Source organism: Chenopodium album, chromosome 25 (genome assembly GCF_948465745.1).
Source record: "Chenopodium album chromosome 25, dcCheAlbu1.1, whole genome shotgun sequence".
Lineage (NCBI taxonomy): Eukaryota > Viridiplantae > Streptophyta > Magnoliopsida > Caryophyllales > Amaranthaceae > Chenopodium > Chenopodium album.
This window is the reverse complement of record NC_137858.1, coordinates 12916579-12942729: the sequence shown is the minus strand read 5'-3', so window position 1 is coordinate 12942729 and position 26151 is coordinate 12916579. Positions and strand designations below refer to the sequence as shown.

Sequence of the window (26151 nt, the reverse complement as noted above, 5' to 3'; positions counted from 1 at the left end):
CTAATGTCCATCTCAAATTTCCTCTTTGTTTGGGACAAATCTTAGAAAAGGGTTTCTAGAAATTTGTTAAAGGTTTTATGGGGTTTTAATAATCTAATTTGCCAAAAGAAATAAACACAACCTCCAAATGAATTAGTTAAGAGCAATAAAACAATAGAACTATAATATTAATTATAAATCAAAGAACAAAGATCAAGATAAAAGAGGCATTTCTGAGTAAGGACGAACTGATGTCAGTAAGGACGAACTGGTGTCAGTAAGGACGACATAAATCAGAGATTTAAGTATAAAAGTGTAGTAAATTATATTAGATAATGTATAAATGTGTGAATGAATTATATTACATTGAACTTCCTATTTATAATGATTTATAAGTCTAATAAAGGTAAGGATCCTCGCTATTATGGTAATGTTGACAATATTAATTGACATCTTCATATCTTAGGAAATGTTGACTTGGTGATTGATATCTCCTTGATTCGCTCCTTTAATCATGGGACTTGGTTGTGCTTGTCGCCCAAGCATTCATTTCATGTCTTCAAATGGTTCGAACTTTGAAGGGAAGCTGCCTCACTCAAAAAGGATCAGTAAGGCAATTGACTTACTCAGAAAGGTGCACCTGAGTCCGTACTGTCCGTACTCAGCAGGGACCACTGCGCGGATAATATTCCATCAATCAAGTTATTCATATCCCGATTTAGCTTTATTTGATTGATTCCATAGTCTTCATAAGATCTTTGATTAATTATTGACTTCTTAATTGGACTAATTAAATCCTTGATTATTATTCTTTAATATCTTTGACCATGTATGCTTCCTCGTTTCTTATTGAGTGTAATTGATTCTTTTATTATTATCCTTTTCCTAATTTGTAGCTTGCTTGGAATCCACTCCCAACACTCTTGAAATGGTCGAATTTTTCGAATAATTTCTCAAATAGAGCGTTTTGGGGAATGGGTGTGAATATGAGGGGAGAGAATTCAGCAACAAAGCAAAAGAATAGGAAATGTCATGGTATTGGGTCTGCTTTAGGGAAGACCGCTTGGCATGGTGGGGTTGGGGTGTCGGGGTGGGGGTCTTTGGCGAGGGGCAGTTGGCGCCGGCAAGGAAGCTTGGGGGCGAGGGCCGATGGGGAGGGCACTGGCAATGGGTTGGAGTACTTTTAGATTATTTAATTCTTAAAACAAATAACAATAGTCAAACATTTTATACAAAAAAATGTAAAATCTTATTAATGTCACGAGTAACTTAATATAATAATTTATGATTACCAAAGATAAGAACTTTTTTTTACCAATTTACCAAAGATAACAATAAAAGTTGAGTGTTACTAAAGACAATTTTCTTAAAATTTATTAGTTTAAAAAATCTTTCTCAAAATTTATTAAATTAAAGTAAAGATAAATACTAAACTACTGAAAGACAGACTATTAAAAACACTCAAAACTCACGATATTACACAAACGAATTACGGCTTGTGAATCTAGGTGTATTGTTTTGAAAGTTAGAGAGGAATGTCATGCGAGCACAATAAATTTTTTAAACAAGTAGTTATTGCAGGTTTGTAACAAATCTCCAAACCTGCTTCATGAGGAGTGTCATGTTTATAGTGGAGACAACTAACCCCCAAACCGCCCATTCCTCGAGAAAGAAGCATAGTTTTCCATCAACCCAATGCGTGCATTCCTTTGCTATCAGAATGTGCCCGGAAGAAGCGCATAACTAAGGAGTCTGTTACTAATTCTGGTAGCTCAAAACATGAAATAACCTTATAAGCTAAGGTTACAAGTATAGAGCATTAGACCTAATAAACATTAACTTTTTTCAGACTGTGAAAGTTTGATAGAATTAAAACAATTAATTCCACCGGTATTTTTGTTTATGATAAACTTAAAGTGATCCTTCTCTTTCCATAAGAAGTCAATTGGAGTACCAAGATGGTGGTGAAACACATAACATTATTGCTTCATTCGAAAGATGGATTTGAATTCTTCTTCAAAGCGTGTACTTGTATTCGCCCTAAGCTTAATTAGAGTTTTGGACATGTTAAGCTCCTCTCCATAAATATTAGTAAAACGATGGTTGATATGAACAATCTAAAGTTGATTTTGTTCAAAATAAAATTGAAGCATCATCCACAAAGAAAAGATGTGAAATAGTTGGATTTGTTCTTGAAAGATTGACTCCTATAATATATGTAAATCTTGACCCAGATGTAGCATGTGGGAGAAAATATTCATATGGAAAAGAAAAGGTATAAAGAAAGCGGATAACCTTGTCGCAAAACCGTAGAATGCGTGGTTTAAAGGAATCTGAAGTAGTGCTATTGATGAGTGTGTTATGGGTAATCGTATAGATACATTGTTGAATCATTTCTAACCATTGATCTAGACAGGCGTAAGCTTTTAGACCTTAGTAAGAAATTATAGTAGTGGATCCTATCATAAGCCTTATTCATATTTATTTTGATCGATGATAGCTAGTTATTACCTCTACTTTTGATGGTTTATTTTCACGATCAATTCATGGCTTAATAAAAATGTTGTTAGCCATAACTCTTCCTCGTACAATGGCACATTGTAAGTCTGAGATAAGACAAAAAGATATTGACGGAGTCTGGCTAGCAAGTATTTAGAAGCACATTTGTAAATCGTGTTACAAAGGCTAATAGGACGAAGATGTCCCACCTCATTTTGGAGCAACAATATTTGGAATCATTACTTGTAAAGATAGTTCCATTATTTCAAAATAAAATCTGTTTGAAAGAAACTTTAGATAACCGAAATAACATAATCCCCAACGATGTCCATGTTTATTTTAAAGAATTCCGTTGTAAACCGATATGGACCCGTAACTTAACAATTCGCTAAGTCAAACATAACATTACATATTTCATAACTAGAAAAAGATCGATCCATATTATTAAGCTGAGAGGAAGTTATCTAAGGAAAATGTAGTTTTTCTAATCGTTGTATCAATTGTTGTGTCATAAGGTGAGATTGAATCATTTTTGGAAAGTTTTATTGAGCAAATGAACGATGCTTTGCACTTCTTGTCCACCATGTTGTAGTAGCCCTTGGTCATTTAGTAAGGAACTAATCTCATTTTTCTTTTGCCGACTCTTGACTAATGAGTTTGTAAGGAACATGCATTTAATAAATACCAAGTAGTGTACACAATTAATTAAAGATAATATTAATCACATGTTGGCTTTAAAGGTTTTAAAAATGTAAACATAAGCATTTTATCGAAACGTAGGAATAACATTGAAAATGCCATTATTTTTTTATACTTTGTATAATAGTAAGCCCCAAAGAGATAGACGTCGTGGACAATTTCATAGGAAGGAGGTGATGAGCCAACTTGTACCTAGACACGACATATCAAAGGTAGAAACAATTACCAAATTTAATGATTTTTAAATACACTATTTTCCTTTTTGTTAGTTTAAAACAAAGCAACTCGAGAGCAACTCCAACACAAATCCAAAAAACAAAAGTAGAGAAATACTAATATACTAATAATGGCAAATGGACTAAAATTGGCAATATAAATAAAAATAGACCTGCCAAATTTCCCCTTATCCACTCCAATGTGCCCGGGCCCTATTCTACTGATTCTTTTTCTATTCAAATCAAATAAACCCAAATAAAAACCAGAGTCTTCAAGTCTTCTTCATTCTTCAATGCCCTTTCTCTCTCCTACCAGAATTCTTTCTCTCTCTTCCTTCTTCTCCAAGAATTTCTGCAGATTACACTTTTGTCTTAATAACTCCACAACTTTCTCACTCTACCACTTTCTCTCTCCTCTGAAATTGATCATTTCCTCCAAGTTTCTCCGATTCTTCATTAATGGCGGACTTCATATATCGTCAGTTTTCTCTCTCTTTCTCTCTTCATTTTTCATGTTACCTGTATATTTTACTTATTACTTAGTTTTTTTCTTGAATTTTTTTGATTGTTTTGTAGTTTGATTTTTGGAAGGAATTGCTTTGGTTTGAAATTGGTGAATAATGGAGTTGATTGAAGGAGTAGGAGAGAGTTCGTCACCACCTCGGAGCTTCGGCGGTGGTGGTGGAATAAACGGAGGTGTATTGTGTGATATTCGAAACGATGTGTATAATCGGTTGATTGAAAATGGAAATGATGAAGCTGTTTCTAATCCTGGTTTTCGTGAGATATTGGATGCTCATTTCAATAGATTGCCTCCTAGGTATATTGCTCTCTCATTTTAAAAATTTTGTTACGAATTTTCTTTGTACGAGTGTTTCTTGATGATTTGTGGTTGAATTTGATTTACTACGTTCGGAATAGTGTAATTTGAAGTAGTATTGTGACAATACCTAGTGAGAGTGTAGTTTTTGTGTATGTGGAGTAATTCGAGCGAATTTTCAATTTGATGAATGTTTCTTTGTCATTTGAGCTTGAATTCGAGGTTATCTTTGTTTTTACTCTGTCGGTTTAAGTAGTCATGTCTGTTGTGTATGTTGAACAAAGTAATGTGAATGAAATCTGGACAGGGAGAGTGTGTAGTTTGTTCGCGATTCTTGATATCTAGCTAAACCAAGCGAAAAAGATCTTTACAGTTTGTTTTTGTGTATGTTCTTCAATTGTTGAATGTTATGTTGTGCTATTTCCTATTTTGTCATAGCTTGCTCCATTTTTGTAACTCTTTTACAGTTGTAGCACAGCTAATTTGACTTGATAGTTGATACATTGAATTAGTGCATAATTTGCAGATGCTGTGTTTCAATAAACAAATAAAAAACGGTTGCTATGTTGTTAGTGTCATGATGTGTTGGTAATTTGAGTTGATACATTGAATGAGTGCATAGGTGTTTGGTGTATGTTGAGAAATTTGAGCAAATTTATGTTTGACGAATATTCTTGTTAATATTCTTGCAAATTTATGTGGTGAGATTGAATTGAACGTTGTCTATGTATATACTCCCCAGTTTGGAATTAATAGTTAGGTTTGCTGTGTAAGTTGAACAAAGTAATATGACATTGAAAGTTGGACACAGAGAGAGAGAGTAGTTATTTTGTGTTGCTGAAATTGAGCTATAATCCTATGCAAAACAATCTTCACATTTAGATCTGTGAATGTTCTAATAACTGTAGAAATGTAGAATGTAATGCTGTGTTTTTTTTTCCTTTTCTTGTCATTGTTTACTCCTTTAGTAACTTATTTATTTATTTATTTACAGTTGTAGCACATCTAGTTTGACTTGATAGGTTGACTTAGTGCAATATTGGAGATGCTGTGTTTCAATAAACAAATAAATGGATTGCTAATCTTGCTGTGTTGTTAGTGTCATGACGTGTTGCTATCAGCTGTGTTTTTCTTGCTTTGACTCTCTATATACATTGAATGAGTGTAGAAACTGCAGATGCTAGGATCTCATGTTGATTGTTTAGCTAATTTTTGTTGCAATATCATATTGCTGCAGTTATGGTTTGGATATAAATATCGATAGAGCAGAAGACGTATTGTTACATCGAAAGCTTCTTGCATTGGCCAAGGACCCTGAAAAGAGACCTGTTTTCCATGTCCGTGCTTTGGAGGTACTAAATTTTTGGTCAATGTTGTAATAATCTTCAATTCATGTAAATCAGAAAAAGTTAAAATCAAATAGATTTAGTCCAAAACTTTTAATATTGTCTGTAGACCTTGTTTTATTTCTTTTAGATTGGTATGTATTTTAAGTTATACGTAAGAAATGATTCAGCATATAGGAATGTTGTGCGAAAGGTATGATATGTGTAATTGTGTATTGATCATACTCATCATAGTGACAAGCTCCTTTATCGCTGCGAATTTTTCATTTTTAGTGTTCTGGATGGCTGTTCAGAGACTTCAGACCATACAAGGTCAATGCGAATTATTTACTTCTCATGTGTTGAATATCATCTGGTCATTGCCTCATCGGAGTTGTTATTTGTTTGTTAATCATTAACCTGAGTTGTTATGAGGCATTAATAATAGTTGTAAAATAGATTTATAACATTCATCTGGGAAAAAAGGCTCTGTTTTTGTTTTTCTTGTTGTAAATGATGATCTCCTACACAAATTTCTCTTAACCATCATTTTTAGGTGCGAAACCCTGTTCCTTTGGGAATAAGGCTTTGTGTTTGTTGTTGTAAATAATGATTTCCTATGCCAATTTTTCTTAACAATCATTTTTGGGAGCACAGTCTTGTTCTGTGTCTGATGAAGGTCAAGCAATGGGGAAATTAGCAATGAGAGAATAACTAACACAAACTAAGAGTTGTGTTCTAGATATAGACTATCTAGCTGCCTGTCACAGTGTCACCAAGATCCAAATTATACCTCTCTGATTTTCAATTGTGTCAAGATTTAAAGAACCAATCCCCTACCCCTTCCCCTCATCCTACACGGGAAAAAAAACAAACACGAGGCTTCTGCTTTATAACCTCTGAATATTGGAGCTATCTTTCACTAGAAATGGGTAATGGAACATCATTGATGCATTTGGATATTATGGTAGTAGAATTGAATTGGATTGAGATGTAGGCTTTGACTTAAATGAGTATGCATACGTCGCAAAGGGTTGTCAGTCTTATGGTTGTCATATACTTCCTTCATTCTATAAATATTGCAACACGAGGAAGGGGGGAGGCCTTATTGGGGGGATGTATTGCGGTAAATTTTCTGTTGTTTTGTAATGTTTTGTCCATTCAATAAGTGCTAATTTTTTTTTTTGGTAGAACTTTAAACCAGAGGGTGGTGAAGAGCATCAGGCTGAGGGCTATTTATCTGTTTCAATGCCGCCTTCCGATGCCAATCATGGAGAACCTTTGCAGAACAAGTAATCTGGCTCTTTCAAAGTTTCAATTGTATTCCTTATCTCTTTTTGGTTAATGAGAAGTGCTTACTTACCCAAAAAAATTCCATAATTTTTTTTATTAACTCCTTTTGCTGTTAATACTAACAATTTACAACTTTTTATTTTTTATTTTTATTTTTTATTTATTTATTTTTTTTACTGTTTTCCACTTTTCCAGTGTGATTCTGATCTCTTTTGTTTCAGGGAAGAAGGAAAGGCTTTTGAACCCTGTTCCAAGCTGGAAGACCTTAATTTGGAGGTTAGACAGAACTCTGGATTGATGGAAAAGAGGTATCTACTCCACTCCTACTAATTCAGACCTTAGAAGTTTGCTAAGGGAATTTTGTAATTCAGTGAAAGCTTGAGTCTATTACTTATAACCTTTATGCCTGCTGTCAGCAGCTTATAATTTTATATCTTATGAGTTCCGATCCCACTGTCCCACTGCCGGATTTTAGTTTCTATAGTATCTCCTGGGTTACAAAAGATTTTTTGTGCTTTGTTATTCTAATTCACTCTAGCAGTTAATAACTTTGTACCATTTGTTGCACATATGTATTAACCAATGGTTAGATTTGATATATGAGGTTTGGGACCTTTGGGTGTTATGTATTTTTTCAGGCACAACTAGGATTTATAACGTATGCCATGGTAGGATGGAAGGAACACATAAATATATAGTGATAATTGATAAACATGTCAACTGCTTGAACACAGATCAATTGGGAATTATCGCGGATGACCTAGAGTCATTAGTAGCATGAGAGTTCAAGGAGTTACTAATGTCATGCATAGACAATTCACCATCTATATTATCTTATTTGAAAGGCTTTTTGAGATTCTGGAATTTGATTTTAAGTTTTCAAGCTTTTGCAAGTTTCAGCATGCTGAAAAGCAGGGCTAGGTCAACATTAAAGCTGAGGCATATGGACCTTGCAGTGCTACTTTATGTGGTACTTTTATATGCAACATTTGGGACAAGTTGTATTCTTTTGCTTCTCAATTCTATAATTTTGTCTTCAGTTGTTTTTTTCCTTGAATAGGAGTGAGTTAGATTTTTTGCCCTCCTTCAGAATTATTGCGTTTTAAGGGGTGCTACTTGCTGCTCAATGAACTTTTTTTCCAATACCATAGCTTCCCTAGATCCTTGCGTACCAATTGAATGTCCTAGAAGATTCTGACTAATTATTTTGACGTTCAATTTGGCTTATATGGCTTTAGCTACTTTATTGTTTTACTCTGATATGGCTTTAGGTACTTGATTGGTCTTGGCAATTATCTTACTAACTTGATTAATTAGTATTAGATTATGGTTAATGATTTTTCAATTGGCTGAAAATCTGGAATGGCTTTTTCTCATTGGCTTTGTTTTGCCCAGAATTTGTTGTTTTTGTTACCATACTTCTAGCTGACTAAATAGCCAATACAAACAGCTAATAAACTGGTCTCCAAAAAAAGATCCTTGATGGCTTGATATGAAACTTTGCTTAAAATTGTCATTTATTTTATCTACTCTAGTTGGTAACCTACAGTGTGTATTTTGAGTACTGTACACTGTTCTTTGTGGTATATCTTTCAGCGAGGAGGTAATCTAGAATTAATGTTGCAGGCCAGAGACTTCTCATGCTCCAGTTCATGAAGTAATATGCTCAACACCAGATAAACCCAAACTTCTTAGTCAGGTAAACAAATAAGAGTCTTCGTTGTTCAGTTTCATTCCTTTTTGTTTTTGTTTCTGGAGCTTGTAGGATAGTATTTTATGATAGCAATTCCGGTCCTTGATATCATTTGAAGTAATATGCTGCTAAAAATTCATCACTTAGTTTGTCCTTGGCTGTGTTCTATTAAAATAACTTGCAAACACCCCAACAAAGTTGCAATCAGATTAAGGCTCAACTAACCGTGCTGAGAGTGGGACTTTACAATTCATCTAGAGTAACGATAGGGTATGCTAAAACATGAAGATGTCTTTGGCACAGTAAGAATTTGATTCTTTTTGAACAAGAGTTTAGGTTTCAAATTTCTGATTGCATGCTACAGAGTGTTCTACATCATTTTGTTTCTGATTCTGATTTCTGAACCATAACCATAATGTTATTGCTTGTCACCTCTGACCTGTCGCTGCATGTCTGTAGTATAGTAGCTGTCAGCTATTGCATCAGCATTAGCTAAGTTTAAGTTTTGTCTGCCCTACATGCTAGCAATAGACTAGATCACTTTTTGCATATCTTCACCATAGAGCTGTCAAATTGGGTCTATGGTTGGTTTAATCCCCCACAAACCACAGAAAAAAATAAAATACAACATCTTGGTTTAATCCTCCACCAGTACCACAAACCACTACCTGACCCCTCCTCACGCACTGCCTACACAACAAACCCTACTACTGAGGGTTAGTTGAATGAATGGAATTTTTGTATTTATTTTTATTTTCATATTAAGTGTAAGATTTAAGAAGTTAGCTGGCAATGATTCATTATGATCCATCATTGTGCTCTATATGGTCCTTCAATCCTTCATGTTATTTGAAATATTCATATATTTTTATTTTAGTTTGATTGTTTGACAGTTCCTAGAGTCTATTTTAACTGCCAACGTTGTGTGATCTCTTTGCAGCTATCTGCATTGCTTTCTGACATAGGGCTTAACATTCGCGAAGCACATGTATTCTCAACCACTGATGGCTACTCCTTGGATGTATTTGTAGTGGATGGATGGCCTTTGGAGGTATTCTCTGTTCATTAGCCACTGTTATGAACAGATCTTTACTTTAAAATAAATCTCATTTGTTAAACAAATGGAATATATTTTCAACTATATTGGATGATGTGTGTCTACAAGTAAGATGAGCACTTGCCTCTGAAATTTCAAGCTTATGCTGAGACTTGATTTTTTTTTTTTTATTTTCACCTCGAAAATTTCTTGCATGTCTGTCTTATGCCTCCATGTTCTTTAGAGCTGTTCTGTATATATGCGTGTTTGTGTATGTCCATAGGTGGCTGGGTTTTTGTTGTTGCTTGTTTGTACATAAATGTTTGCATACATTTATGAAATGCAATCTGTTTTCTACTTTAAAGATTATACTCTCAGGGCTACTAGTCCTCAAAGCTCAATCTCTCTATAGTTCTCTATATGTATTGAATGTGGAATAATTGTTTCAAATTTTTGTTATTACCAGGACTCTGTAATGTATTCCTTTTATCTCAAAATAACAAATGATCAACTCAAATATTCACTGGGTTACTATAGCAATTGGAAATATATTAGTTTACATTGCAATAAATGACACTCTCTTCACATACATCTTTCTAAATATTGGATACTTTTTGAGACGGATATAAAATTTCTCTCTTTGGAACATCCTATGAACCCTTTGTGAATTTAGAACTTTGTATTTTGTTTTCTTTTCCACAAACTTTTCTATTTAACAAGCTGTTGGTTGCAAATCATAATGGAATCTTTCTTATTTAATTATTGCACGGTTGCCTTCTTTATTCATTTTTTCTTGTATTAGGCTAATCAGTCATCATACACTAATATTTCTTAAGTAATCCTAATTTCCTATACGTACTTTCCCAAGTTCCAATTGGTATGATTACGTTTTCTTTATTTTTTTGATGCTTATTGATCTCTAGTTTGTTTATTCAGATGCACTTTTTCACCATTAGCTCGTTCATTATTGTTTCTGTTCATATTTTTGTATGCGTCTCCTTTGATCTATTGTTGTAATAAATTTAGAGCCACACATTGATCTGTTATGCTGAAAGTTTAAAATATAATGGGGTTATAGAAGTAAAGTTATCCTAAACCCTTAATATCATCAGTAGTCTTATCATCTTCCACTCCCCCCTCCCCCCTCCCCTTCCGCGACCATCCACTGCTTATGAGTCACAACCAGATCTAAAATCATGTATTTATTTAATGTTGGTAGGCATGGCTGTATAGATTCAGTAATTAATCCCGAAATCCATAGAATTCTTAAATTGTTAAAGCTTAGAAACCAAACAATGGAAGGATATTTATCTTAAAACAAAAGTAGATTGTGGTTAAGTTGTACTCCCTCCGTCCCATAATATAGTTTCTGTTTTCTTATTTTGGATATCTAAAATGTTGTTCCTTTTTCTATTTTTGGACAGTATGTAAAGACCATTATACCCTCACTTTTTTTTTTAACTTTATTCATTGTACTTCCTAATTTACCCTTGAAGTTTGCACATGCCTTGTACTTTTTTCCATTCTCTCTCTAACTTTTGTCTATAATTGTACTTTTCATTTTTATTAATGTACCTCGTCCACTTTTTTCTCCTATTTCTTAAATACCGTGAAAAAAACACAAACAAGAAGTCAAGAACTATATTATGGGACGGAGGGAGTAGATATATATATTTACATGTAACTTTGGGGGTGGAAAATGGGGTTTATCTTGGTGATGACTTGTTGATTTGCTTGAATTAGAAGTGAGTACGTGACATAAGTGAAGAGTTTTTTTTTTTTTTTTTTTTTTTTTTTTTTTTTTTTTTTTTTTTTTTTTGTGGGGTGGGGGGTGGGGTTGGGGAGGGATGGACAAGGTAGGTCAATGAACAGAAAAATATACTTTGTATAAATTTATTTATTACCATTTTTGGGCCAGTGGGAGTAGGGAATAGCATTGGTGGAAAGAGATGGCAGCTGGGAGGGGAGAGTGTAATAAGAGTTATTTTCTTCCTTTTTTTGTTTGTTTGTTTGTTTTACCTTATCGTGGCACTTGTGAGGTAGTTTGGTTTATATCTCTGTATAGCAGGCCGAGTTGGGTTCATTGGGCCAGAATTTTCCAGTGATCATCTTTATTTGATGAACTAATTGTGGATTGCTCCATCTGCACTTATCAATTCTCTACACTGAGATATATTTTAGCCAACCACCATACTCGCTGCAAACTTTATACTTCCTCCGTTCTTTTATTATTGCACCACTTGCCTTTTTGGGAAGTTTCACAAATATTGCACCATTTCCTCTTTAGGAAAAATATTATTTGTGTTCACACTACAAATACCCAACATACCCTTGCTTTTTCACACTTACTTTTTAGTTTATCAATATGTCACATGGCAATTTTGTATTTTTACCTTTCTCTCTCTTACTTTTTTCCACTACCAAAATATTTGTACCCAACCCCTATGGTGCAATAATAAAAAAACGGAGAAGTATAACTTTAAGATACAATATGGAGCCAGAGTAGCATTTTGTACAGCACGGTAGGTTACAAAAGCCTTAATATACACATGTAGCTGATAAGCAATTCTCAGATTACAATGTAACTAATACAAAGAAGCCTTAGCCTCTGTACCACTTGCTATACTAATTGTTTGTCAGATGTTCTCCCTTGTATTGCTTGTTTTTAGATGTCTGTTAAAGTCTCTGCTTTTGGGGCTTGTATTGTTACATGTCTGATAATCGCTACCAGACTATCTTCCCTGGCTAGATTCTACTGCCCTTTTATAAAATGAAAATCATTACTCCGTCAGTGCCTCAAGCAGACATGTTATTTTGCAGATTGATTCTTTCTTAGGATTGTGAATTTGTTGTAAAATGCAAAATATGTCTTCTAGATCAGGTTTAAGCTTTACAGGAATTGAGAACCAGTTGCTTGTCGATAGGGGAAACAGTTTTTCTGCTTTGTGAGCTTGCCTTTAATAGGACATTGTAATTATACTTTTATGAAGCAGGTATCTGTGCTGAGTCAAATTTGTTGCTGACTTTGCGATGTTGTGATCAGGATGCTGATAGCTTGCGCAAAGCTATGGAAGAAGCGATAGATAAGAGTGAGGTAGAGATCCTACTCTAATGATTTTTTGTTCTTTATCATGTTATTTGTGATATGGAAGTGACTATATGGTTCATGCAATATGTTTGTGTTTATTTTGGCATGGATGCTGTTTATTTTAAATTGGTGCCTTGGTACGTAGTTAATATTTCCTCCTTGCAATTCCATTATTTCCTCCTTGCAATTCCATTATTTCCTCCTTGCAATTCCATTATTTTAAGAATCTGTTAGTCCCTGTAAATTTATTTTATAAGTCTCTTTGCTTTTATTTCCTTGGGTTTGATGAATGGCTTGCAAATAGTAGTATTAGCTTTTGGAAAATTCGAGCAGCAGCGTATGCAATAAATTTTCTTTCCTATTTTGAATTTTTGCTGTGTGTCATGATTAGACCTAGTTATTGGACATGGTAGCGGGGTTTAGGGTTTGGGCTAAGGCTAAAGGGTTATTTATTGGACATGGCCAAAATTCTAGCCCAAATTAATAGACAAAGAAAATAGATAACTTTTTTTTTTTTTTTTTTAAAAATTAATTTTTTAATTTTTAGTTTTTTATGTAGCTCTGTATTTACATGTCCTTAATTTGTCTCTCCTCTACTCTTTCTTTGCTCGTTTGTTGGCTCACCCATTATCTACTTGCTATAGATCTTCATATGGTCTTTATTGATTTAGAGAAGGCATATGACAAGGTGCCAAGAGAGATACTTTGGTGGGCAATGTTGAAGAAAGGTATCCCACGAAGGTATGTAGACCTAGTTAAGGATATGTATCGGGATGTGTCAACAAATGTGAGGACATGCGGAGGGTTGACAAAAGATTTCCCTATTACAATCGGATTGCATCAAGGGTCTGCATTAAGCCCTTTTCTTTTTGCAACGGTTCTAGACGAATTAACTAGACCAATTCAAGATGAGGTTCCATGGTGTATGCTGTTCGCAGATGATATCGTTTTGGTGGATGAGACTAAGGATGGGGTTAATGTCAAGTTGGAGCAATGGAGGCAAAGGTTGGAATCTAGAGGGTTTAAGCTAAGTCGGAGTAAGACTGAATATTTGGTATGTCGTTTTGGCACTCAGAGGGGGACAAGCAATGAAGTGGTGAGTTTGGATGGAAAGGATTTGACCATGAGTGAATGTTTTAAGTACCTAGGGTCGATCATCCAGAAGAATGGTGACATTGATCAAGACGTGACCCACAGGATTAAGTCAGGGTGGCTTAAATGGAGAGCGGCCACGGGAGTGCTATGCGACCGCAGCATTCCCTTAAAGTTGAAGGGAAAATTCTACAGGACTGCCATAAGACCAGTGTTGCTCTATGGTACAGAATGTTGGGCTTCTAAGAAAGAGCATATTAAAAAGATGGAGGTTACGGAAATGCGCATGTTAAGGTGGATGTGTGGAAACACTTTAAGAGATAGAATCAGAAATGAGGTTATTCGCAAGAAAGTAGGTGTGGCGGGCATTGTAGATAAATTAAGGGAAAATCGTCTGCGTTGGTTTGGACATGTAAGACGGAGACCCGAGGGTGCACCGGTGCGAAGAGTGGAAGAGTGGGACCATGGAGGGATTAAACGAGGAAGAGGGAGACCAAAGATGACTTGGTTGGAAGGAGTGAGGAAGGATATGAAGTGCATGGATTTACGTGAGGATGAAGTTTTGGATCGTAAGGGATGGAGGAGAAAGATTTATGTTGATGACTACACGGAATAATCAAATTTGGTTCATGTTAGCCGACCCCACTTTTGGGATTAAGGCTTTGATTGATTGATTGATTGATTGATATTGATTTGCAATCCGCATTGGCCCGACCCGCTTTGACCCAATAAGAAGTGACCCATTTTTTACCCAACCTGATATCGACTTGCACCGATTGCTACTAGACCTTTCCAATAACCAGGTCTAGTCATGATGCAAATGCTAGTTCTGAGCATAGATCGAAATACTTTTGGAAATGTCTCATGGCTAATCATGTGGTTTGTCCGAGAATTCAATGTGGAGGTGAGGTGGGACAAATCTTTTGAATCAGGTGAAGGCACCTGATTAGCTGTGGTTACAATGGTGCTTTCTGAAGATTGTTGGATGTGCTTTAAGGAAGACCTCGTAACACTTTTTGGGGAGTTTCCATAAATTGGTGATATTGTGTAGAGCATAATCTTCAAAACTATTCCTCATCCAAAGAAGGTTGATCCATCAAGGCTGTTCAAGATTATTGTACTTGTAGGATTGTCATAGAGATGTGGTTAGCATTGTGCTTCCTAATAGTGCAGTTTTGTGGAGGTAAGATAGTTCGTGGAGGTGGCTTGTGCTGCTTGACCATGGATGAAGTTGTTGGAAAGGATTAAGCTAGTATTACTATGTGGAGTTAGATTTTTGGATGGCTTATGTCCAGATGATTTCAGATTTTTAAGAAACCTTGGTGGTGGAAGGGTTTTGGTGGGTGTTGGTATCATACTATCATATTTGTTTGAATGTGTTGGTAATTGGTGCTTTTAGAGAGTATCTTCATTTGGGTGAATATTGCAGGGATTTTTTTTTGTCACCTTTCCCTTTTAGTGCCGAAATTGATGTGCTTGCTAGATGCTTACAGATGGCTCTAGTTGGGTCTGCTGAAGCAATTCACAACCTGACACATAAGTCATGGCACATGAAAGGCACAGAGCAGGCCTGAGGTATGTTCCATGATGACACTGTGTTTGAAAAGTCACTGTTTTTGGCTGATAAACACGCTTTGGTACAAGGCATTAACTTTGGCATGACAAAGCACAACAATAGCAGGATAATTAAGCTTAGGCATTAGGGCATGGTATGACTCTGTTTGACAGGTATATGGGGCCATGGGTCATAATCTAGACCAACCCTTGAATTTGACATAGCAGCATGAGGCAACAGTACGGTGCTGTTTCTGTGCTTGGCCAATTGTTGGCTTGAAGGTATTCATCGTTAAGGACGCTAGAGAAGGTATGCTAAGGCATGATTGAGCGGTTTGAGGTGGGAGAAAAGAGGCATAGGTGTTCTATTTGTAGTATGTGAATGACAACGCTTACTCTTTGGGTGCTGACCTTGATAATTTGATGCAGGAGTGATGATTAACCTGATTAAAATGTAGCTTACTAGGATTAGTGTTGACCATGATGCCTTTTGGAGTCTGCTGTTCTGGTGGGATGTGAAACTAGATTGTTCTCTTTGTTTATCTTGGTCTGTTATATTGGAGGTAATATGCACCTGGAGACTCTTTGACAGCTGTAGATTATGAGACTTTTGAGGAAATCAGTGGAATGATTTGCTTCCTTGAATGGTAGAATATTTTGTTATAGGGCATTAATTAGCCCAAGAAAATATTGAGGGGTTTTTTAGGCTGCTGAGGAGAAAAAAGGACTATCTTGATTAGGTTAAAAGTGGAAGGAGGCTTGGGGTGTATGAAGTCGGTGTCTATAAGTTTTCCTCCAGTAAGAAAGCTGTTGTGGTGTTTTCCTTTTGAACTTGAGTTAGTATGACATTGTGTTATCAACATTGAGTATAAATTGTGACTATGACATCATGCTATCAACTGTGGATATTGATTGTGCTTAATTTGGTAGAGATGCTTAATATCCACTGAGCTAGTGAGCTGACATTGTGTCACATGCTTGTCTGTAGTATACCTGTTGGTTAGGCATAAGAGAGGATAGGATACACATTAGATTCCATGAAGATGGTTAAAGAGTAGAGTTTCCTTGCAATGTTTGTTTCCCATGTTTATTGATTGTATTGATGCTACGTTATGCTTCTATGGCCATTTTCTAGTAACAGTGCTTGGTTCTTTATTTACATTAAAGGGAGTGAGGGAGATAACTTTGATAGTCAGGAATCTTCAGGGATCTTTTCATTCAGAAGGCTAAGTACCATTTAAGGGAGAGCTTATATGTGGATGTTAGTGTTGGTAAGATACTGCTATAATAGGTTTTAATAGAGAAGTGTTAGAAGGCCAACCTGAAGATCTCTTGGAACTTTACTTGGATCCTTTCTCTACGCTAAGTGAGGCAGTAATAGATTTTTTAGCACAGTGATTTGTAGATTTTAATGTGAAAGGTGAGCTTGATGATGGAGGCTTCAACAACCTGTGATATTAGGATTGAAGACATAAGTGTCTCTCTTTTGGCACAACAGAATAATTATATTTTCTAATTGGCTGGATGCCTTGTGGAGTTGATCGCAGGTCCTTGCTTTTTTGTCCATTGATAGGTGGTGCATTATCATTTAGGATGCTCATTTTCTATCTCTGGGAAGTTTTGAGTTGGCTCTTTGACTGTCTTGGATTATTACAAACATACAAGTAAGCTTTGTGGGGATTGGAGGGTCCAAGGAGAAAAGCTTGTGGCTGCGCAGATGCACAATGTTATGGGAATTATGTTAGACTATACCGTGGGTGTCTTTTAGGATCTACTTCATCAAGCTTTTGTTGGGCTGTCGGGGTAAAGTACGTTGACATTCTTGGCTAATGAAGCTGGGGCATTGATGAGATACCTGGAATAATCTGAAGGGGTTGGGTTAACTTGCAGATATTTGGGGTTGAAGAAATCTTATTGTCTTATCTTTGTCATCACATACGTGCATGCATGTACATATTTATGTACGCAGTCAGGGTTTTTTTTTTTTTTTTTCTAGACCCTGCTTCTTTGTTTATATCCTGTAAGGGAAAACAGTTCAATGAAGTTCTATAAATTATAGGGTTCGTGGTCTGGCTCATCGCATTCAAAATTTTCGGTGAAGAAAGCACTAGCTGCACACGGAGAACCTGGAAATTGGGAAATAGATAGAAGGTTGTTGAAGATTGGGGACAAAGTTGCATCTGGATCGTGCGGTGATCTGTAAGTGGAATCGCTTCTTGTACCAATATTAAATTTCCCTTCTGTTGCTTATCTTTGTTTTGATCTTTTTCCAAGGTATCGAGGTGTGTACCTTGGTCAGGAGGTGGCTGTCAAGATTCTTAGATCTGAGCATCTAACTGAAGCATCAGAGGAAGAGTTTGCTCAAGAAGTTGCTATTTTAAGGTGAGCATTAATGTGTTATCACTGCTATCTTGTCTTTTTGCAATCTAAGGGGAAAATAAGGATTGCAAAAGGATATGTTTTGGTGAAGTTGTTGCAAATGAATTTATTGTGGTCTGTGTGCCATACTTTCAATCTTCCTATAAGTATTGATGATGTTGTACATTGGGAAGCGTGAAATTGTACGAGTGCAATTAGTATGGAGCTGAGGAAGAATTGGGTTTTCTTGTAGAGGCCGTTTTATTTGAATTTGAGGTCCAACTGGTAATTTAATGTAGTGTCAGCTACTAATGTTCATTGATTTTGAATGCTTTGGGACAAGGAAACAAGGTGTTGCTCATACGCAACACATAAATTTGATTTACTTCGGTAATAAGAGCTCCAAATTGGCCTTTTTAGTGTCTCAAGAATGTGGGGAGACTGACTCTTGAATTTCGATGAGGTATCAAGGAACTGAAAGTTGCCAGACAGTCAATAATAGTTATTATGTCTTTTTAACCAGCTAATTCAGCATTACTGGGTGGAAATTTTAGTTTGCCTCATTTTATATTGCTATGGGGCTTTGTGCTACCTGTGGAGTTGAGTTTGTAAGACATTCTTTTATGTATGGATCTGATGTAAAAGTGGGAAAGAGAGAGTTGCTGGATTGTTGGTGTTTCAGAGCTACTATTTTAGCCAGGCGCTTTGGATAAGAAGAGCTGATGCAGTAATGATGAACATGGATTATTCTTTTCCATTCAATCTGCTCGTTCAGGCTTTGCTGGTGTCAATGCTAAATTTGCGAACAGTGTCTTTAATTTCCTTTGTCAATTGAGAGCTGAGTACAAATTCATAGAACACTAATATAGAAATAGTTATAGCAGCATATTTATGATGATTCACTATATGTAATATGCATCATATTAGAAAGACCTTAAAATCCACACAGCCCCTAAAGGAAAAAGAATTTAATATGATTGTGTGAAGTGTTTCTCCTCTTCCCCCCTCTCTCCCATCCTCCCCGTTTATTTGTGTACCGATGTTAGTTGGTTTTCTATGCAGGGAGGTGCAACATGAAAACGTTGTTCGGTTTATTGGTGCATGTACAAAGTCTCCTGATTTATGCATTGTAACAGGTATCATATCTGTTTGTTCAATAGTTCAAAGGAAGTTAATTTATGAGTTTATCTACATTTTAAAGAGTTTCTGCTGGGCTTATGGTTGGTTCAATAATTCCATTCATATAGAATACTATCATGATTATTGAATTAAGTTGTGCTTGTCAGAAGTAATATTTGTAATGCATTATTTTATGCTCTACTAATATCTCACGTCCTGAAATTTTCTTGATTTTTTTGTCTGTTTAAATGTCCTTTACAAGTCTGCAAGGCTTGTGATTGATTTAGTTACCGGTTTTGAAGATTTAAAGTGACTTCATTAATTGGCAATCTTGATATTTTTGTTACACCTTTTTACTATGCTACATGAGTACTTGTTTTATTTATGGGCGGCCGACGTAGTGCTTACTTGGTTGCAAAATAAAAGCTTCAATCAAAAAATTGATTGGATCATTTAAAATTTGGCTTGAGTTAAAAATTTAATGGTAAACATAGAATATATTCCTTCTTAAAAGAAAGTTGACCATTCTGACTTCTCTAGTAGAAGATAGCTGTTTGTTGCTATTAATATTATTACTCGTATTTTTTTTTTTTTGGAAATATTAAAATTGATAATCCCATCTCTAACCGGTCCACTTAACATATTCCCACCATCACGTAAATAATTCTACCTTTCTTCCGAATCTTCTAAAATAAGTTATTTTTACTTACAACTTGGTTTATAGGGTAAATTCATTTTCTCTCTCCTCATGATTGGTGTAATGATCAAATTAGAATGAAATTTGTAAGTTGGTTCGAGACTAGCGTGTTTGGTAAGTACTTGCAAGTTGAAGTGTATCACGATAGGAGCATTTTATTCACTTGATTTCTCTTACTACATATTGTATTTATCTAAACTTTATGGAACTCACTTGAACATACTTTTACATACCTTCTCCATCACCGTAACCACCACCATCTCCACCGCCTCCGTTGAAATCAGCCTCACCTCCTTCAACATTGCCCCAACTGTGAAAGTCTTTTGGTCTTCAAAATTGTTCCTATTAGTTGGTTGAGTATGTTTCTCTTCCTCCACCTTCAGATTGTGAAAGAATTCTTTGTGTTGTTCATGATCGCCATTGATTTACATACCTTGAAATGATGTTGTCGGGGATAACAATGGAAACCCAAGCTCCCTAAAGAAGGTTTAGAAGGGACGAATTTGGAACTCACGACCGCCTACACCATGGAAATGTAATGAAGCCGCCATATTTGTTTGTATTACAAGGATGTTGACTAATATGATAGGAGTTTCACCATTTTACAATTATTTTTTGGGTTGGTGGTTTTTATGGGTGAGTTATTTTCAGGGTGGGGGTTTTCTGAGTGGGTGGGAGGGTTATCCGGTTGGGTGCTGGGGTGGCAGCGGCAAGTTGGTGTGTTAGGATGTTGTGGGGGTGGCTAGCCGATGGGTGTGATGGAGTGGTGGGGTTTTCTGATTGAGTGGGAGGGTGTTCCGGTTGGGTGCTGGGGTGATATGGTGGCAGCGTCGAGTTGGTGGGAGTGTTTGGGTGGTGGTTATGGTGGTGGGTATGGCAAGTTGATGATTATGATGGGGTGGTGGTTATGGTGGTTGTGACGGGGGAGGAGAGGGGATTTTTTCCTTTTCTCGGAAGAGGGAGTATATTGGTTAATTTTAGTTCTAACCTTTGCTGCCATACATGTGGCTTTAGAGTTAAAGTATCTGGTACATATGATAAAATTATGTGCTATGGAAGATGCAATTAGCTCAGTTGGGAAAGTCTTTGAGACTATTATCCATGGATTGAATCTGGTCTATATCTACTGCTCTTGTAGACCCCATGTATAAATCTTATGACTAGATTTGTGGAATCATGTGTTGGATGTGTTTAAGGTTTTTTAGGAAGTAGAGGAGAGTGAAAAAGAATTATCTATAAATGACAGTGAAAAATTTTCAAACTGATGATCCACCAGGCCACTTAGCAAAATCGTACGGGTCCCTAAAACTGTCAAGCTACACTGCACATTAGTGTGAGGGTGTCAATTTTGAAACCACATGGTTTTGATCTAGATCTCTTTGTGTCTACAGTGAGTTTTCTTTTTGGAAGTGGCTTCACATCATTCGGTTGTTTGTAAAGGGGTTTATGTGCCAAAGACTACTCAGATATCAGTGTTAAAAAGCTTTAAGTAAATGAACGTATCATTTTGTGTTTAAATTGGTTAGGGATTCTATTATGTTGTTGGTGAGAGCTACTTGGAAAGGATAGACAATGTTGTCAGTGTTTGAATAATTAGTAAACGATTGTATCATTTTTGTCTTGAATTTGTTTGGGACTATATCATGTCTTACTCAAAGGTGAAACCAAGTTGGAAGGGTATACATTTATCCATCCATTTAGGGTTTATGGGCTGAATCCTAAGCTGTATGAATGAATGATGAAATGGGCAGAATCTATTTAGGGTGTATGAATGATACGCGAAAGTGATAATATGCAAAGGCAAGTCACTGAATTTGTCACATCCAGTATTAGTTGCCCTTCTGAGGTTTTGATCCCTCTGTCTTGATTTTGACCAAATTGGGTTGAAAAATGATGAGTTACTAGGGGAATGAATTTTTTTTACTCCTTTAAGAGGCAATCTAGATGCACTTTCGGAAATTTGAGATTGCTTTAGACTTGGTAACATTGATTATATACAGTCCCTTATGTTGAAAACTAGTTGCCTGTTGTCATTGGGTGTTCTCAGGGACAAAAGTAATTATCTATTAGTAGTATGAAATTTGACATTGCTAGAACATGGAACTTTTATACTTAATCATGGATTAGAACTTGCTACTTTTGTTGATCATGAATTTTGAAGAATTCCCTCTTTTTATTCTGCCATTTTTGCTAGCATTCATTTGAAAATTATAGGATGGTGTGATATTTGGAAAAACAATCAAGAAATATATTGGTTTCCCATTTTGATGACTTGTTTCTTTTACTGTTTTCTATAGTAATTAGACTGAGAAGAATATATAAGTCAATCTTGTGTTAGCGTGGCATTGTTGTTCACTTCCAATCCTTTTTCATATGGATTATGTTTTGAGTTCTCGTTATAAAAATGCATGCCTGCTTTTTTTTTTTTTTTTTTTTTTGGTTGGTAGCAGTACCTGTTGTGCATAGATTTCAAGCTTTGCCATTGCCTTCCAGATTTCCAGCCAACAAGCAATTCTTGGCATCTTATCATTTTGTTACCTTCTTTGGCTGGTTAGACAAATCTGCTGATGTTCCTTCAATAATTTTTGCAGAGTACATGCCTGGTGGAAGTCTGTATAACTACCTGCACAAAAATAGAAGAGCTTTGAAGCTTTCCGAGCTGTTAAAATTTGCGATTGATGTCTCCAAAGGGATGAGATACTTGCATCAGAATGACATAATTCATAGAGATCTGAAATCAGCAAATTTGCTTATGGATACTCTTCAAGTATGTACTACAACCTTTTCTTGCTGCTGCTGTCACTAGTCTCTGTTCCAGTCAGTGCCATACTGTAATTTCGTAGTTGGTTTCTCACTGAATTTTTGGTTTGATTTGGAAGAAGTTTGGAAATCCATGTTAAAAAAATAAAATAAAAAAATTCTTAGCATTTGGGTTTTGGGCTTGTTAATTATTTTTTAATTGTAAGTTCAAACCAATTTTGTTTTCTTTAATGGAAGCCTCCAGAATCAGTAGCCATTTATAATTAATGCACCTGATTAATGATTTTTATAAGGTTTGGTAGCCTTATTGCATCTTCTTATACTCTTATATGATTTGCACCTTTTAAATTTCTCCTCTGGATTAGATTAGATCCTAATTGTCCCTTTTGAAATTTTGGGAAATGAATCCATATATCCTATAGTTTACACCAGTTTAACAGTCACATTACATAATTTGGGAGATGAATCCATGCATCCTATACTGTATATGTGCCTTGCTCCTTTGGTCTGTCCCTAACAAGCTCTAGATGCGGCTACCTAGAATCCAGGATAAGGCTATGAAGGTAATAAGGTATTAACTTGGACCTTGGGCTGAAATCTGGCTTAATTTTGACAAATCTATTGCATCTTGTTAGCTATGAGGCTTTTATTTTCTTTGGTAGTCCAAATTTTTTTTTTTTGATGAAGTTTATGTGTATACATATGTAGTTCATATAAACATACAGCTTCCTCAGTTCTGTTCCAGGTGCCCAAGTATCAGAAATCTTATTTTCCTTGCTCATTCCCCTTCTAAGTTTGGTTCCTTGATGTTTGATGCTTTAGCACAAGGATTTAAAGTTACTGTATTTGGTTCAGTTTCTGTTCTAACACTAATCCTAACCTAATACAATTTAATTTTCAAACCTCTTTTTTTATTTGCCACTCATTGTTCGGAAATTGGATAATTACGGCTTTCTTTGAGTCTCTAATTGGAGGTAGATCCAAGCCTTCTTTTTCTGAGAAAATGCTCTCTAAGCAAGAACTATTTAGCAAGAAAAACAAATTGAACATAGAGTATAGATCCTCTTGAAATTTTCCAAAAGTTGTCTGGCATTTTCGTTCAGAACCTGCGCTTCCAAAGTTTAGGAAGGCTAAGCTCCTCTTTAAAAATTTGCCTAAAGTTGTCTAAATTTTTGTGTCCTAATTTATGAGTTTATGCTGTCTTCATGGACTAGTTTTTAAAATTTGAATTACTTTGTTTCTCTAGGTTGTCAAAGTGGCAGACTTTGGTGTTGCTCGCTTTCTGCATCAGGAAGGTGTTATGACAGCAGAAACAGGAACATACAGATGGATGGCACCTGAGGTTGGTGAAAGCTGATTTCTCCTAGGTTTATTATAGCACAATATTCTTTCTATACACTGAAGAATTTTATGTGCCTTTTTTTTCCTATTATATGAGTTGCCTGTGTGTGCAACACAAAATGGGACTTGTAAATATCAGACAAACCCCCCGGAGAGCCATCTTTTAATGACATATTTTGAGGGTAGCTTTTGTTAAATATGAAAACTGAATTTTAAGCTGTTCTTTTGACATTGCTGAATATTCACCTGCTTTTGCAACATTGCCTAACATGGTAGTTTTTTTTTGGTGCATGCTTACTGCATATTCATGTTTTGGACCTTTCATTTTATTTAACTTTTATCTAAACATGAAATTCTGTTATCATGGCATATAGATTGTGGACTGATAACCTCTTTTCTTCTGCGTTTTTTTTCCACCCTTTTGTCAAGGTGATAAACCATCAGCCCTATGACCAGAATGCTGATATTTTTAGTTTTGCTATTGTACTATGGGAGCTTTTGACAGCCAAGGTATTTTCTAATATGCCTCTTGTTTTTGTGATTCTGTGAAAACTTTCATGGTGTGAAAATCCAGTTGTGTTGAGGGGTTTTTGTGGTCTGCAGATTCCGTATGAGAACAGGACTCCACTGCAAGCTGCATTAGGTGTTAGACAGGTATGTTCCATGATAGTTGAATATAATAATATTTGACCGTGGCATTCTGTTTATGTACTTCGTTTACCTATGAACTAATGTGTAACGTACATAAAAATTTTGTACTGCTAGTGTCTAAAGGTGAATGGAGTTATAATTTGAACAACTGACAATTAAATCCGTACCTTATTAAGCCTGTGGTTGCGTAGCTTCTTGTTCCATCATTTGTCACACTGAATGGAGTTAAAACTGTTTTATGGTTTTGCCTTTGTAGTTTGTTCTGGACAACTGTGTAAACCGAAATACGTGTTTATTAAACTTGTGATTTGATAGCTTGATTTTCCATACAAGTGCCACCCTGAAATGAATTTATGTAATTCTGTCACGGGATCGCCTAAGAATACATTATTTGGTTGGAATGTTTACTATCTCACCATATAAGTTGTGTTGTGAAGAGATGCGCCTGTTTAACTTAATGAATAATAAGCCATTAGTGTAGTTATCTGATTAATGAGGGTTTCAGATAAATTCTATGAATGGAATGAGGGAAATAATGACCTCCAATTTCAAGTGTTAATGGTGTTAACGGCAGTATGGTTGCGTCTAAACACCATCACCAGTACACGTCAGTAGCTCTCTAATTCAGGAGTATATCTAATTTTCTCTCACCACAGCATTCCTTGTTAGTCTAGTAAAGAAGTGCACTATCAACATTAACCTTTTCAACTTCCATGATCTTCATTTGTAGCTTACTACTTTTGATTTAAACAGAATATGAACGTATATTTTCTTTGTTTGAATTCCCCTTCCGAATTTCAGGGACTCCGTCCAGAGATTCCAAAGGACATACACCCTAGACTTGGCGATTTAATGCAGAGATGTTGGGATGAGGCTCCTCTTAAACGGCCACCCTTTTCCATTATAAGAGCAGAGCTTGAAGATATCTTAAAGAATGTTCAGGTAAAATATTTGAGCAAAATCTTTGCATTAGGTACTTGTACGTTTACCAATTTGGTTTTAAATTTAAACTGTTTGTAGGAAACTGCCGCAACAAGTCAACAATAGTAGCTGGTAACGGTACATCGTGGAATATATTGTGAATTATAGAGATGGCTGAATTGGTAAACGACACAAGAGATTTTTTCTTCTTCTACTTTTGTGTTTGTTTTTGGGATGGTTTGGGGGATTGAGAGACAACATATTGACTATGCTAGAAACATATACTTAATGTACAATCACAGAAAGAGTGATAGCGAGGTTATCTTAGAAGATAATACTTTACTAGTTTCATTGTAAAAACTAGAGTAGTCCCACGATTGAAATACAAATATTCTCAAAGAATTATGTATTCTACGTGCCTTGTTGAAGATCATGTATTCTACCTGTGGCTGAGTTAGATTTGCAAATGATAGCACTCTTTATGGCCTTTTTAGTACTATTGCATGATGCGTCTTTAGGATGTGTTGGGTCTTGGGTGTTATTTTTTTATTATTTTTTATAAAAATAAATTCTCCGTATTTTTTTTAAGATAATAATTTATTTAATTATGTATTATTTCTTAGATGTCAGAAAATGAACTATCTCCCATAGTCCTATGTGTCCCTAAAAGATCGTCCCTTGCACCTTTTTTTTTTTCCTTATATTTTATTTTACTTTGCTAACTTTTTGTTGGGTGAAGTTGAGGCAAAAGTGTTTAGGTAAAAGTATTTTATGTGAGATTTTGAGAGTTAATGTGCGGTCTCGTGATCAATAATTGCAATAGAGTAATCTTTTAGGGTCTTCCATTTTTTATACAAGTATATGGAACAAAAATTTAGGGACGGAGGGTTTTTGGTTTACTTGATTTTTATTGAAATCCACCTATGGTTCATTTGTTTTTTTAGTATTTAATTTGAAATGGTACAAATTAAGTGTTTGAATTTTGGTTGATGAAATGCTATCGTGTTTGAA

At 35.6% G+C, this 26151-nt stretch overlaps 1 protein-coding gene across 1 annotated transcript; it reads left to right on the top strand.

Moving 5' to 3' along the window:
- The first annotated feature begins 3623 nt into the window (after positions 1-3623).
- On the top strand, positions 3624-25607 carry LOC145614180 (serine/threonine-protein kinase STY46-like). Its single transcript, XM_081669193.1, has 17 exons — positions 3624-3870; positions 3969-4212; positions 5450-5564; positions 6729-6829; positions 7052-7138; positions 8457-8529; positions 9464-9574; positions 12603-12653; positions 17353-17492; positions 17568-17675; positions 18714-18787; positions 22059-22234; positions 23474-23569; positions 23998-24078; positions 24172-24222; positions 25021-25161; positions 25240-25607. Exons 2-17 carry the CDS (start codon positions 4013-4015, stop codon positions 25264-25266), a joined length of 1632 nt encoding a protein of 543 aa, XP_081525319.1. The 5' UTR covers positions 3624-3870; positions 3969-4012; the 3' UTR covers positions 25267-25607.
- Positions 25608-26151: the final 544 nt, after the last annotated feature.

Bases quoted from the DNA above. Each gene is read 5' to 3' on its own strand.
- LOC145614180 (XM_081669193.1), top strand. From the start codon at position 4,013: ATGGAGTTGATTGAAGGAGTAGGAGAGAGTTCGTCACCACCTCGGAGC. The intron at 7,139-8,456 runs GTATCTACTCCA...TTAATGTTGCAG, and splicing joins TCTGGATTGATGGAAAAGAG to GCCAGAGACTTCTCATGCTC. The intron at 17,493-17,567 runs GTAAGTGGAATC...TCTTTTTCCAAG, and splicing joins TCTGGATCGTGCGGTGATCT to GTATCGAGGTGTGTACCTTG.